The sequence below is a fragment of the Aquarana catesbeiana genome, linkage group LG07, assembly GCF_042186555.1.
Source record: "Aquarana catesbeiana isolate 2022-GZ linkage group LG07, ASM4218655v1, whole genome shotgun sequence".
NCBI classification, from domain to species: Eukaryota; Metazoa; Chordata; class Amphibia; order Anura; family Ranidae; genus Aquarana; species Aquarana catesbeiana.
The window spans coordinates 86,742,704-86,756,605 of NC_133330.1; the positions used below are offsets into that span (position 1 = coordinate 86,742,704).

The 13,902-nt window shown below is 45.9% G+C and overlaps 1 protein-coding gene across 2 annotated transcripts in view; it reads left to right on the plus strand.

Annotated features, from left to right (window-relative positions):
* The window catches only part of LOC141103142 (inter-alpha-trypsin inhibitor heavy chain H3-like), a 221,679-nt gene that overhangs the window by 12,971 nt on the left and 194,806 nt on the right, over nt 1–13,902 (plus strand). For both annotated transcript variants that reach the window (XM_073592420.1, XM_073592421.1), the window contains exons 2-4: nt 3,592–3,609; nt 6,445–6,611; nt 10,025–10,129. In XM_073592420.1, coding sequence (XP_073448521.1) covers nt 3,592–3,609; nt 6,445–6,611; nt 10,025–10,129 — 290 coding nt within the window. The remainder of the gene's footprint in view (nt 1–3,591; nt 3,610–6,444; nt 6,612–10,024; nt 10,130–13,902) is intronic.

Sequence of the window (13,902 nt, forward strand, 5' to 3'; positions counted from 1 at the left end):
ATTATTACACTTCAAGCAGGCTCTCTCCCCCAGCCTAAGACGGGAATCTACAAGCCGCTGGGGTAAGCCCCGGCAATTAGATCGCACGGTGCCACACGCGCCAATTCCGTGATCAAACAAGTGACTAAAAAGTGGCACGTTTGTGTAATAATTGTCCACATACAAGTGGTACCCCTTTCAGAATAAGGGTGACACCAAGTCCCACACAATCTTATCAGCGCTTCTTATGTAATCTGGGCAGTTCTCCGGCTCTACGTGACTATCTCTTCCCTCATAATCCATAAAACTATATGTATAGCCTGTGGCCCTGTCACAGAGCTTATACATCTTGACCCCGTATCTGGCACGCTTGCTGGGAAGATACTGTTTGAAAGACAAGCGGCCAGAAAACTTAATCAGGGACTCATCAATGCAGACAACTTGATGGGGAGTAAACAAGGCTACAAACTGTTGGTAAGTGGTTTATGAGGGGCTGGATTTTGTAGAGCTGATCGTATCCAGGGTCACCCCGAGGACGACAGAGTTCATTGTCATTGAAGCACATGAACCCCAAGATCTGCTCGTATCATGCCCTGGCCATGGAGGCAGAGAACTCGGGCATATGGTGAATTGTGTCAGTGGACCAATATGACTGAAACTCACTCTTTTTAGTTATGCCCATTAGGAGGGATAGGTCCAGAAAGGTCTTAAATTCGGAAACCGTAATAGGTTTCCAATCTCTGGCAAGGGTCAAATGGGGATTAGCAGCAATGAATTGACCAGCATACAAATTGCTTTGGTCCACAATAGATCTATAGAGATCTTCCGTGAAAAACAGCGAATAAAAATCAAGTGACGTACAATCAACTGTTTCCACCTGAATTCCGGATTGGCCAGTGAATGGGGGAGTACGAGTGCTGCAGAAGTGGTGGGCTCCCAATTAGGATTGGCAGATGCAGCAGGAAGGGCACTATGGGCACGATGGGCCTGTCTTTATCTTTTTCTTAGTGGCTGCAGGACACTAGTTGTGCTAGCCACCGCACCAGCTTGAACTGCACTTATGGGACTCGCCACGTCACCACGTGTTACTGCAGTGCTGGTTTGACTACGACCGGGGTGTACTAGGCCGCTGGTGCTTGCCAGTTCACCAGAAGGATAAGCGGCACTAATACTGGCTCTCTGCTCCATATGAGAGTGCTGCGGTTCTTGCACCTCAACGACAGCAGAAGAACGGGGTCGGGTATGCGTGACCTTGGCAGGGACCACAACTCCATCGTCAGAACTTTCGTCTACAGGATTGTATTCTGAGCCTGAATCTGACAGATGAGTGACTTCCTCTTCACTATCTGTCATGCTTAGAAACGTGTAGGCCTCTTCACTACTGTACCTTCGATTTGACATTTTGGTCTCTAAATTTACTGGTACAGTAGTGAGACTCACAGGAAAAAGAGCTCCTGACTGTCAGCGACCAAAAATGCTACCAAAAAAACTGTAAGCGTTTGCAGGGATCAGGCCTGACTCTTCGAACGCTGCAGTTATGTGTGTAACATTGATTGATACTGCACTTGGGTGGGCTGGGCTGAGCAGAGGGGTTAAACGCAGGTGCTAGCAGGTATCTGGGCTGATCCCGCTAACACTGCGTTTTTGGGAACCCTAAACTGCTGGGGACGCTAGTATAGATCTGATCAGATCAGATATTGATCCTTTCAGACACTATACTACTAAGGGAGGTGTATGGTGCATGCGTGGGTGTTAGCACTACTGGCACTAATCTGACGCTGCCTGGGGCAACGCAGACCCTGACTGACGCTAAAACTGATATCACCCACCGGACGATCAGGGGGTTAAACCTTTATTGGGTAATATACGGCGGGTGCCCTGATGCTATAAAAAAACAAACTAACCAGCGTCACCTGTAACACTAATACGGTGATCACTGGTGACAGGGGGTGAAAGGGTTAACTAGGGGGCAATCAGGGGGTTAAAACCTTTATTAAGTAATATATGGGGGCACCTGACGCTATAAAAGCCTGACGGTGAAACGAATCAACTAACTAGCGTTACCCGTGACACAAATACGGCGATCGTTTAGTGACACTGGCAACAGGGGGTGAAAGGGTTAAATGGAGGGCGATCAAGGGGTTAAACATTTATGAGGGGGGTTTAGGGGGGTAACATAGACCTAATGGGGCCTATTACTAACTGCCCTAACACTTATTTCCGTCACAAATGACACCAATGCAGTGATCAGTGAAAAATCTGAAAACTGCAATTGGTGACACAGTGACAGGGAGTGAAGGGGTTAACTGGGGGGGGTGATCGGGGGGTGGCAAGTGTTCCTGTGTGTACTGGTGTTAGTGTAGTGTTGTGCAACTCATAGTTAGATGTTATCTCTCCTCTCACTGGAATCGAAAAGACCCCACAAGGAGAAATGACATCACTTTATCCTGGCTTTTTTTACACTTACACAGACAGAGGAATGTTTCCATTCGTTAGGAGCGATCACCAGGTCCAGACCATAAATCATTGGTCTGGCCCTGGGTCCTCTAATAAATTTGACCGCCGCAGGCGGGGAGGGCGCGATTGCGCCCATTTGCCCACCCCTGCCATTCTGCCGACGTACATCAGCGTGCGGCGGTCAGCAACTGGTTAAAAAGCAAATTTTTAAATAAAATTTTAAAAAGTTAAAAATAAATATTGTATTTATCGGTGTATAACACACACAGGCATATAACAGGCACATTCATTTTAAGAGGGAAGTTTCAGGAAAAAAAAAAATTTAAATAAGGAACTTTGAAGCAAAATAAGGGTCAGTGCCCATCTGCAGCCTCACCATTGCCATCAATGCAGCCTGATCAATGGCCATCTGCAGCCTCACTAGTGCCATCAATGCAGCCTCATCAGTCCACATCAATGCAGCCTCACCATTGCCATCAATGCAGCAGCCTCACCATTGCCATCAATGCAGCAGCCTCACCATTGCCATCAATGCAGCAGCCTCACCATTGCCATCAGTGCAGCCTGATCGATGCCCATCTGCAGCCTAGGGAAGACAGGGAGGGGGGCGGGAGGAGCGCCAACAAATTACATACAGTGAGAATCTCCTATGATAGAATAGTGGTCCAATGGTGGCCCAGAAGACGGGACTACCTATTACAGAGGCCGCCAAGTAAACAGGAGATTCTACACGTGATCACATTGTGCCATTCTCAAAGGCCCTGACGAATCGGCCTCGTCCATGAAACGCGTAGGCCAAAACGCTGTTGAAATCGAGGATTTGCACACCCTGGATCCATTTCAACCGTATTAACTGTAATGTATTATTAACTGTTTTTATACTGAATAAAACAAAATAATGTATTTTTTCATTCATTGTTTTTCATCTATTTATACTTCTTAGAGGCACAATTAAAGTCCCATTCAGTTCTATATACCTTTTTAAGAACACATTTGCATATATTGTTAATGTTTTACATTTCAGATCCACTTTGTGGAGTTTCACTGTGTTCCTTGTAGTAACTCATTCTGACAGTAAATTTTAATTAGTAAAAGTAAAACAATTCTTTTAGAAAACTAATTGGGTTATTTTTTTTTATTTGTGTTTACTTACAGAAGAGAAATGTTGCAGAGGTAAGACATATTAAAGTCAAACTAAATTAAAAAAGTGAAGATTTAATACTGGAATTTCTTCTGAAAAATAGCAGTGCGCTTTCTGATATGCAAGGGTACCGAGACCCTCCTTTGCCTACATCCTCATAGCTATATATCTGCAGTGAATCTAAGATATTTCTGCCTCTGATTGCTAGTCTTAGGAGATTTGGAGTGAGATTTAATGATGCCATTACTATACTGCTCACTGTTCTGACATGGGGAAATAAAAATGCTGCTTCTACCAGGATGACCACTTCCACTCAGACACAGTGCATAACAAGGCATTATAAGTCAGTGATGGGGAATGTTCAGCTGCGTGGAGAGCACAGACATAGTGCATAGAGTGGTGACTAGTCTCTTGACTACTCTCTGCCTTTTTGGGGCACAGCTTCCAGAGTTTAGTTCCTCTTCACCACTTGTTGGACCTTTAAGGCACTCTGAACAAAGGCAGGCGGAGTTCCTGATCATGTAAATGCTTTGAATGGCTGTGACAGCAGTCACATGATCAGGATCCTTCCCACTGGCTCCAATGGCGACCCTAGGGGGGGGGGCCAGAGGGGGCCCTGACCCCCCCAACATTATGCTGTGCCCCACCATGTGCCCCCCCCAAAAAAAAAAAAAAATTTTTTTTTTTTTTTTTTTTACAAAAAATCAATGTCTAAGAGGGAGAGAGTCCCCAGTCAGCTCCTGCGGGTGATTCCTCCCCCCTCCCCTGCTCGCTGACACTGCATAATGTGAGCGTTCACACAACCACGGCCGCCTGATCTGCTCCTTCACCTGCATCCTCATTGGCAGGGAGAAGAGCGAGTTGCAGGAAGGACTCCACCAGGACTTTCAGTTACTGAAAAAAACAGACTGATTTCTCCCGTCCTTAGGACAGGAGGACCAGCCTGTAAATTCCAAGAGATGCCAGACCAGAGCTGTCAATAGCAGGGGCAGGACAGCAAGAGGAGGCTGGGGAACCCCACAGTGGCAGAACACCAGGGCCCGGAGGCAAGACAACCTTTGCAACCCTGATAGTTCTCCCACTGCTTTGGATCCTTATATTTTCTTGATATGCTGGTGACATATATATCTTGTTTTCTGCCACCCTGGGGGACCCCAATACAGTAGGAAGGGAGCTCACTGCAGAACATGTGAAAGGGCCCGTTGTGGGGTCGTAGTAAAGGGCCCCAGGATATAGATATATAGATATAGAGATATATATATACATTTTATAGTTGCCCCCCTACTTTTGTCCCTGTCCCCCCATGTGCCCCCCCTAAATTTGAAAGCTGGAGACACCACTGACTGGCTCCGATCCTTAATGGTGACCTGAAGTTGTCAGTGACAGCTTGTTCAGTGTGTAGTAGAGCTGCACGATTAATCATTAAAAAATCGCAATCTCAATTTGATTCAACTTCCTCACGGTCTTAATCCAACATTTCCTCGATTCTATGTAACAAGTTCTCTGCTCCGAGCTGTAAAAAAAAAAAAAAGCCAAGAGAAACATTGTAACATTTTGGTTGTTTTAAATCAAAGGAAAGAACTTCTGTCTGTAAATGAGGTCAGTTTAACCACTAGCGGACCAGCCGCCGCAGTTTTACTACGGCAGGTTGGCTCAGCTGGGCAAATCGACGTTACCTTACGTCGCTTCGCTTTCTGGCCACTAGGGGTGCGTGCATGCTGGCAGCGTGTGCCCCGAGCTGTTGCAAGGGCCCCATGATCGATTGTGACAGAGCGAGAACCGGGATCTGTGTGTGTAAACACACAAATCCCGGTTCTTTCAGGGGAGTAAAGACAGATCGTGTGTTCATACTAAGTATGAACACCTATCTCTCTCTCCTCCTAGACAGTCCCATCCCCCCACAGTTAGAACACACATTAGGGAGAATCTTGATCTTTATTCTAAGCAAGAAAATTGTGATTCTCGTTTTAGCCAGAATCGTGCAGCTCTAGTGTGTAGAGAGTGCAAAGTGAGCATGCTCTCTGCACACAACAACAGTGAAACATGGAAGCATGTGTTCAGCATGTGGGTGTTAAAAGAGAAGTATGTTTTTTTTTTTTCTAATCATACTTACCTCGGTGGATGGAGCATCAGACCGAACTGCAGCTGCCCCCCGGCGTCTCTGCACTAAGAACCGAGCCACCGAACACCGCCGATGGCTCGGTTCTCACTCCTCCCCGAGCAAAGTGATGCTGACTGTCAGTCAGCATCGTTCCTGGTCTGCTTCTCCACGCTCATTAGAGCGATGAGCTGTGGAGGGGCGGGGAGAGGCCGTCTCAGCGGCTCGCTGAGACTGCCATCAAGCAAGGCAGCTAGTGGATCCAGACTAGGGAAGTCAGCATTACATGCTGCCTCGACTGATGGAAGTGACACCAGCGAAGAGCGGACTCCAGACCGCTCTCCGCTGAAAACGGGTCACAGGAGTGCAAAACGAATTGCACTCCTGTGACCCTTAGGAGAAGCCCAGCCAAATGAGCTCAGGCTGGACTTCTTTAAGGCCCACTTCCCCTGTGCCATACATTGAGCGGTTGTTAAGAAGTTAGGAGGTACAGTATACTTCTTTTCACAATGTTATATTGTTTGTGGTAGACCAGTGCACCAACACTAAAAGAGTTTGTACACATAGGTAAGAAAGTTTTATATCCATACCAGTGTTACATAGCTTACTTTATAAAGGTTAATTATTCATGTTTAATGTCACTGTTAAAAAGTATTATTATACAGGATAAAATCTACAATATAATTTTATATCTCATATACATTCTAATAGCTTAAATATTTGACTTTTGCATACCATATGGCACTTTTCATGTATTTGTACTCTCCAGCCAGTGAACGATATTGAAGTCTACAGCATTAATATTGACTGTAAGGTGACATCCCGATTCGCTCATAATGTCATCACAAGCAGAGCCGTTAATAGAGCCGATGTCTCTAAGGAGGCCATCTTCAAAGTGGATTTGCCAAAAACAGCTTTTATAACTAATTTTAGCATGTAAGTATTTAGATATTTAACACCAAAACCTCAAAAATTGTGCTTTGAATGGCTGATTATGGTGGGGAACACTGAGTTGAAAATTATACTTACCTTTTCATACCCAATGCCATTATGCAGTTTTCTATTCCAGGAGGGGCATTGCATCTTGTCATTATCACTGCAAATGTGAACATAAGTTTACACAGCAGCTGTAGTATTATAATCATCCCCCCCCAAAAAAATAATTTTAATAAATACTTTTTTTTAACAATTAGTAATTCTTTATTGAAGGATAAAATAATAGAACATACAGAAAGAAAAACTGAAACAACCAACTTGACATGGCAGTACAATAGAAACAGATTTTGCATCCATAACAGTTAACCATAAAGTAAAGTAAAGTAAATGAAAATGACGTAAAATAAAATAAGAGGGAACAAATAATGACCATTCAGCAATCTTAATAAAGAAGGAGAAACACGTCTCCAATAAATCCCACAGTATCTTCCATGGTATATACATCTAGAGGGAGGGCTACACTCTCCCCGGAGGTGTCCCAGGGAGGAAAGGGAGGGTAAATAACAGAGGAGGCGAGAGAGAGGGGAAGGAGAGAGGTGATGTTTATGTTTATGAGGTACTACAACAGATCAGTATAAAAGAGGTCCACGGCTGCCACACCATCTCAAATTTCCAGGGGCAGTCACGACTGATGTACGTCAGCTTGTAAAGAGGTAACGTGGCATCAATCATAGCCTCCCAAGAAGACAGAGCAGGAGGAGGAGGACCATTTGCATATGATCGCCTTTTTAGCATAGAATAGTAAGTAAGAAATCAGCTGCCAGCTGCTTGCTATGATGCGATCTTTGAGCATCATCAGGGATCCCCAATAGAGCCAGCTCAGGAGACATGTTAACTGACAGTTCCAATTTAGTGTTAATCAGGTCAAAGATTGCTGCCCAAAAGGTCTGTATCTTGGGGCACTCCCAAAGTATATGAAAAAAGGTACCCATTTGGGTTTGACAACATGGACAATGAGGGTCTCTATCTGGGTATATTTTGTGGAGTCTAACTGGCATATAGTAAACGCGATGTAGTAGTTTTTTTTGTATTAGCTTGTTTCTCGATGAGACTACCAGCTTGGGGCATTGCTCAAAACAGTCCTCCCAATCCTCCCTGTCTAGGGAGGGAATGTCTGATTTCCATAGATCCCCCAATTTCTCAATTTTGGGGAGTCAGTCCTAAGCAGTGTCCCATAAAGTGTAGAGAGCAGTTTTTTCAGACCCTCTTGTGAGAGGACTGCTTCTACAGGGTCTAGCTGGAGTGGAGGCTGAGAAGATAATTGGGCTCTGGCAGCATGGCGAAGCTGGACGTATCTAAAATACATCTAACCTGGCAAGCAAAACGTCCGACTTAATTGGGAGTAAGTTAGCAGCGTTCCCTCAGGCATAATGTCTTGCAAGATATAAGGGAGAAGAGCCAGCAACTTCAAAGTCCTTGTTTCAAAAATGTATTGGCTACATATGAGAATTAAAAAGCAAACAGCTGACGTGATACCAAACCATGCCCACACTTGGGGGTCGGGAACTGATCTGAAGTGGGGAAGGTTCAGATTCCCCCAGAGAGGTTGTACAAGAGACCAGGGCGCTTCTTGGAAAAAACGTCGCTTAGCAGTTAACCAAACACGAAGCGTGGTCCTAGTAGGGGTTGGCATGGTCGCACATGCTCCTGCTGCTCTATACGCTAAATTTTGTAGATCCGACAAGGACCACAAACAGGCGGCCTCTGGACAAACCGCCGCATTAGTACGGGACCCCTCAAACCACCAATATGTTGTCACCAAAATAGCCGCCCAATATTATCCTTGGAAGTTGGGTGACGCCAGTCCCTCCAACTGTGCAGGGAGGTGAAGTGTAGATTTAGCCAAATGTGGGATGGCTCAGTTTCAGATAAAGGTGCTAATGCATCTATACACATCTCTAAAAAAAGAGGCTGGTATCCAAACTGGGCTATTTCGAAATATATAATTGAATTTGGTAGCAATATCATTTGGAGGATGTTGATGCGCTCAAGGAGGTTCAAGGGGAGCCGGACCACGATGAACACCTTTCTCTGAGAAGGGAGATCAGGGGAAGGAGATTACGGGAATAGTATTGTTAGACATCCCTCGTCACCAGTATCCCTAAATATCGGAACTCAGACACCCAACGCAATGGAGAGGCGCTAGGGAGGGCAGACACCTGTCCATCCAGAGGAAAAATAACAGACTTAAACCAATTCATTCTGATTCCCGAGTATGCACCAAATACAATAAAAATCTTCAGGGCAGCCATTAGCGAGGGCCCCCGCATCATTCAGGTCCAATCTCCCAACCCGCAATCCATGGACCGCTGGGGACTCCCTGATCAAAGTCGCCAGGGGTTCCAGAGCCAGGGCAAACAGGTCGGGAGACAGGGGGCATCCCTGCCGAGTACCTTGAGATAGCAAAAATGGATCAGAGATCCAATCATTTGTACGAACCCTCGCCTTAGGCTCCCTATAGAGCATTTGAATCTATTTTAGGAAATTAGGCCCAAAACCAAATCTATGAGGAACCTTCCACAGATAATCCCATTCTACGGAATCAAAAACCTTTTCAGCATTCAGGGAGGCCACCACACGGGAGCTGGTATTGTCATAGGTCAGGGAAAGGTTCAGGAAAATGCGTTGAATATTGATGTCAGTGCCTTTGCCTGGCATAAACCGGTGAATATTGATGTCAGTGCCTTTGCCTGGCATAAACCGGGTTTGATCAACATGGATCAGGTCAGATATTGCCTTGGACAGACGTGAGACAAGAATATTAGCGAGGACCTTGGCGTTCATGTTCAACAAGGAGATAGCGCATTCCAGAGGATCCTATGAATAAATTTAAAGATAAAGGTCAACTATACTTTTATACCATTTCATATTATTAAAGTGCATTTACTGTATGTGAACTGTTTTACTTTTGATTTACCTTTGAGTTGGAATACTTATGGAATGACAGCCAGCACAGAGAACATGAGAGCTGGAGCTGCATGCTCCGATCTTTATGCTATCTACTTTTCCCCTGCTTGGCTCAGAGCAGAGGGAGGAGAAGGGTTGTTAACCCTGCAGGCACAACTACAAAAGCAGAGATAGGGATGTGAGCTGTCTACTGACAGCTCCCATCCTGTACCACAGGTCACCCCTGGCAGGAATCTGCAGCAGTTTTCTATATGGAAAATATCTGTATTTTGTAATTAGGGGCAGACCTGCACTAGTTTATATTTCGCTATTTCACTTTCTTAGTTAATGTGGCTCAAGCCACTCCTGGCTGTTTCCTGCATCATTATAATGGCACAGGAAATTATATAAATTGTTTGTTTTAATGATAAATATTTCATTAACCATCTTATGTGAATTTAATGCAGGATAATTGATGGAATAACATATTCAGGGGTGATTAAAGAAAAAGAAGCTGCAAAGAAGCAGTATGCAACTGCCGTTTCAAAGGGTCAGACAGCTGGACTCGTCAAGTAAGTTAATTAATAATGAATTATTTATAGTTATATTACTTATTTTATATGTTAATAAATTTGTTCACACATGGACATTTATTTAATAAAAAGTGCTTATTCTATAGTGTCTGCACAGGCTATCACCATTGTCACCCAGACAGAAAGTGAGAAAAATACCAAAATTTTAGAGATGCCACCAGAACTAGAGGTTAGGGCAAATCTTCCAATAGGGACACCTGTTCTGGTAAGAAATGTTTAGGAGGTGCATTCCTCTTACTTTGGGGAGATTTCCTCTCAGTTCCTGTTGCATCTCTGAGACAGGAGGTGAAGAGAAATATCCCCAATGGGACACAAACAGCAAACCATAACATGACATGGGTTTTAACCCTTACCTACTCTATCCAAAAACAATGTGTTGGATAAACACTATATTACCAAAAGTATTGGGATGCGTGCCTTTACATGCACACAAACTTTAATGACATCTCAGTCTTAGTCCGTAGGGTTCAATATTGAGTTGGCCCCCATTTTTCAGCTATAACAGCTTCAACTCTTCTGGGAAGGCTGTCCACAAGGTTTAGGAGTGTGTCTATGGGAATGTTTGACCATTCTTGCAGAGGTGCATTTGTGAGGTCAGGAACTGATGTGGATGAGAAGGCCTGGTTTAAAGTCACCGCTCTAATTCATCCCAAAGATGTTCTATCGGGTTGAGGTTAGGACTCTGTGCAGGCCTGTCAAGTTCCTCCACCTCAAACTCACTCATCCATGTCTTTATGGACCTTGCTTTGTGCACTGGTCCAAATAATTTGGTGGAGGGGGGAATATGGTGTGTTTTTTTTGTTTGTTATTTTTAGGGGTTGCGCTTGGCCTATTAGTTCCAGTGAAGGGAACTCTTAAGGCGTCAGCATACCAAGACATTTTGGACAATTTCATGCTCCCAACTTTGTAGGAACAGTTTGGGGGGTGGCCCCTTCCTGTTCCAACATGACTGCACACCAGTGCACAAAGCAAGGTCCATAAAGACATGGATGAGCAAGTTTAGGGTGGAGGAACTTGACTGGCCTGCACAGAGTCCTAAACTTAACCCGATAGAACAGCTTTGGGATCAATTCAAGCGGAGATTGCGAGTCAGGTCTTCCTGTTCATATCGGTGCCTAAACTCACAAATGCGCTTCTGGAAGAATGGTCAAACATTCCCATAGACACACTCCTAAACCTTGTGGACAACCTTCCCAGAAGAGTTGAAACTGTTATAGCTTCAAAGGGTGGGCCAACTCAATATTGAACCCTAAGGACTAAGACTGGGATGCCATTAAAGTTCTTGTGTATGTAAAGGCAGGCGTCCCAATACTTTTGGTAATACAGTGTACAAACACTTTAAAGTGGTTGTAAAGGCTAAACATTTTTTACCTTAATGCATTCCTTGCATTAAGGTAAAACATGTTTAGGTGTCGGCATCACCCCCTCAGCCCCCCTTTACCTACCTGAGACATTATTCGATCCAGCTTCCTGTACGGCTGCAGCTCTTCTCTCCCCTCACTTCCAGGTCTCGCTGGCAAGGCCGGGGCATCGAGAGCCATTGGCTCCCAGTGCTGTCAACAAAAGCCAGTGACAAGGGAGCGGGGGGTGGGCCCGAGTCCCGCTGTCTGTGTCAATGGACGCAGCAGAGGGACTCGGGTGCCAGCATGGAAGAGTCCCCCCATGGGAAGCGGCTTCCCATGGGGCCACTGGCCAGAGAGTTGGGGCCAGGAGCGCTGGCAGGGGACCCGAAAAGAGGAGGTTACCGGCCGCTCTGTGCGATTCCATTGCACAGAGTAGGTAAGTATAGACATGTTTATTTAAAGCGGAGTTCCACCCAAAAATGGAACTTCCGCTTTAAGTGCAGGTGACCCCCTGACATGCCACATCTGGCATGTTATTTCTTTGGGGGGGGAGCGGATACCCTCTTTTTAGAAGGATCCAGCTCCCACTTCCTCCCGGGGCGCCGTGGCGCTGGAAGGAAGTTCACCTCTTCCCCCTCCCTCTCTACAATCATCTGGGACATGTCACAGGTCTCAGATGATTGCCCGGCCAGTCACGGTGCACAGCGCAGCTTACGCATGCGCAATGCGTGGCCAGCTGTGCAGCCACAGCTGTGCGCCCACAGTGACAATGCTGGCGCTGAGGAATGGGGCTTCGTTCGCCCGCATCGCTGGACCGTGGGACAGGTGAGTGTCCAATTAAGAAAAGTCAGCAGCTACACTTTTTGTAGCTGCTGACTTTTATATGGGTGGAACTCCGCTTTAAAAAAAAATGTACCTTTACAACTCCTTTAACTTGTTGCCGCCATATGACGGCGTCCCAGAACGGCCGCTCTCGCGTGTCCGCGGGGGCGTGCAGCTGCGCTGTGTTGCCAGGACACGGCGCGACCCCAATCTCTGTAAAGAGCCGCAGCTCCGCGGCTCTTTAACCATGTGATTGGCTGTGTCCAATCACAGCCGGTCACATGTAAACATAGAGATGCTGGTAATCGGCGCTCCTCGCCTCACACTGACAGAGTGTGTGGCGAGGAGAGCGGATTAGCGGCATCTCCTCGCAGGGGGCAACAAAACATGTAATCAGGGCATTGATCATCAGTGCCCTGATTACATTATAGTGCCAACAGTGTCACCAATTAGTGCCCACCAGTGCCAGCAATCAGTGCCAGCAGTCAGTGCCCGCCACTGCCCACAAGTGCCACCAATCAGTGCCCATTAGTGATGCAAATCAGTGCTGGCTATCAGTACCGCATATCAGTGCTGCCCATCAATGTCCATCACTGCTGTCTATCAATGCCCATCAGTGCCACCCATCAATGCCCATCAGTGCCCATCAGTACCACCTAGCCTTGCCGCCTATCAGTGCCCACCAGTGCTGCCTATCAGTGCACACCAGTGCCGCCTATCAGTGCCAAACAGTGCCAACTATTAGTGCCCATCAGTGCCACCTAACAGTGCCCATCAGTGCCGCCTATCAGTACTCATCAGTGCCACATATCAGTGCCACCTATCAGTGCCCATAAGTGTGGCATATTAGTGCCTCCTCATCAGTGCCACCTAATCAGTGCCGCCTCATCAGTGCCCATAAGTGCCACCTCATCAATGCCCACCAGTTCAGCCTATCAGTGCCCATCAGTGCCGCCTCATCAGTGCACATCAGTGAAGGAGAAAAATGACTTCATTACAAAATTTACTGACAGAAACTAAGTAAAAAACATTTTTTTTCACATTTTTTGGTCTTTTTTTTTTTTGTAAACAATAAAAAAACAGCAGTGATTAATTACCACCAAAAGAAAGCTCTATTTGTGTGAAGAAAATGATAAAAATTTCATTTGGGTACAGTGTAGCATGACCGCACAATTGTCATTCAAAGTGCAACAGCGATGAAAGCTGAAAAATGGTCTGGGCAGGAAGGGGGTGTAAGTGCCCTGTAGGCAATTGTTAAATGCAGCAAACAACAATTTAGAATCCATCTTTTACACTGTACTTCTATGTCAACAGCAGAATAAGTTCTGGTTGCTTGCTTAAGGCCCCTTTCACACTGGGGCGGGGGCGTTGTCGGCGGTAAAGCGCCGCTATTGTAAGCAGCGCTTTACCATCGGTATTCGGCCGAGAAAGGGTTAAAACCACCGCAAAGTGCCTCTGCAGAGGCGCTTTGCCGGCGGTATAGCCGCGCCGTCCCATTGGTTTCAATGGGCAGGAGCACTCCGCTCCTTCACCGCTCCGAAGATGCTGCTAGCAGGACTTTTTTTCCCATCCTGCTAGCGCACCGCT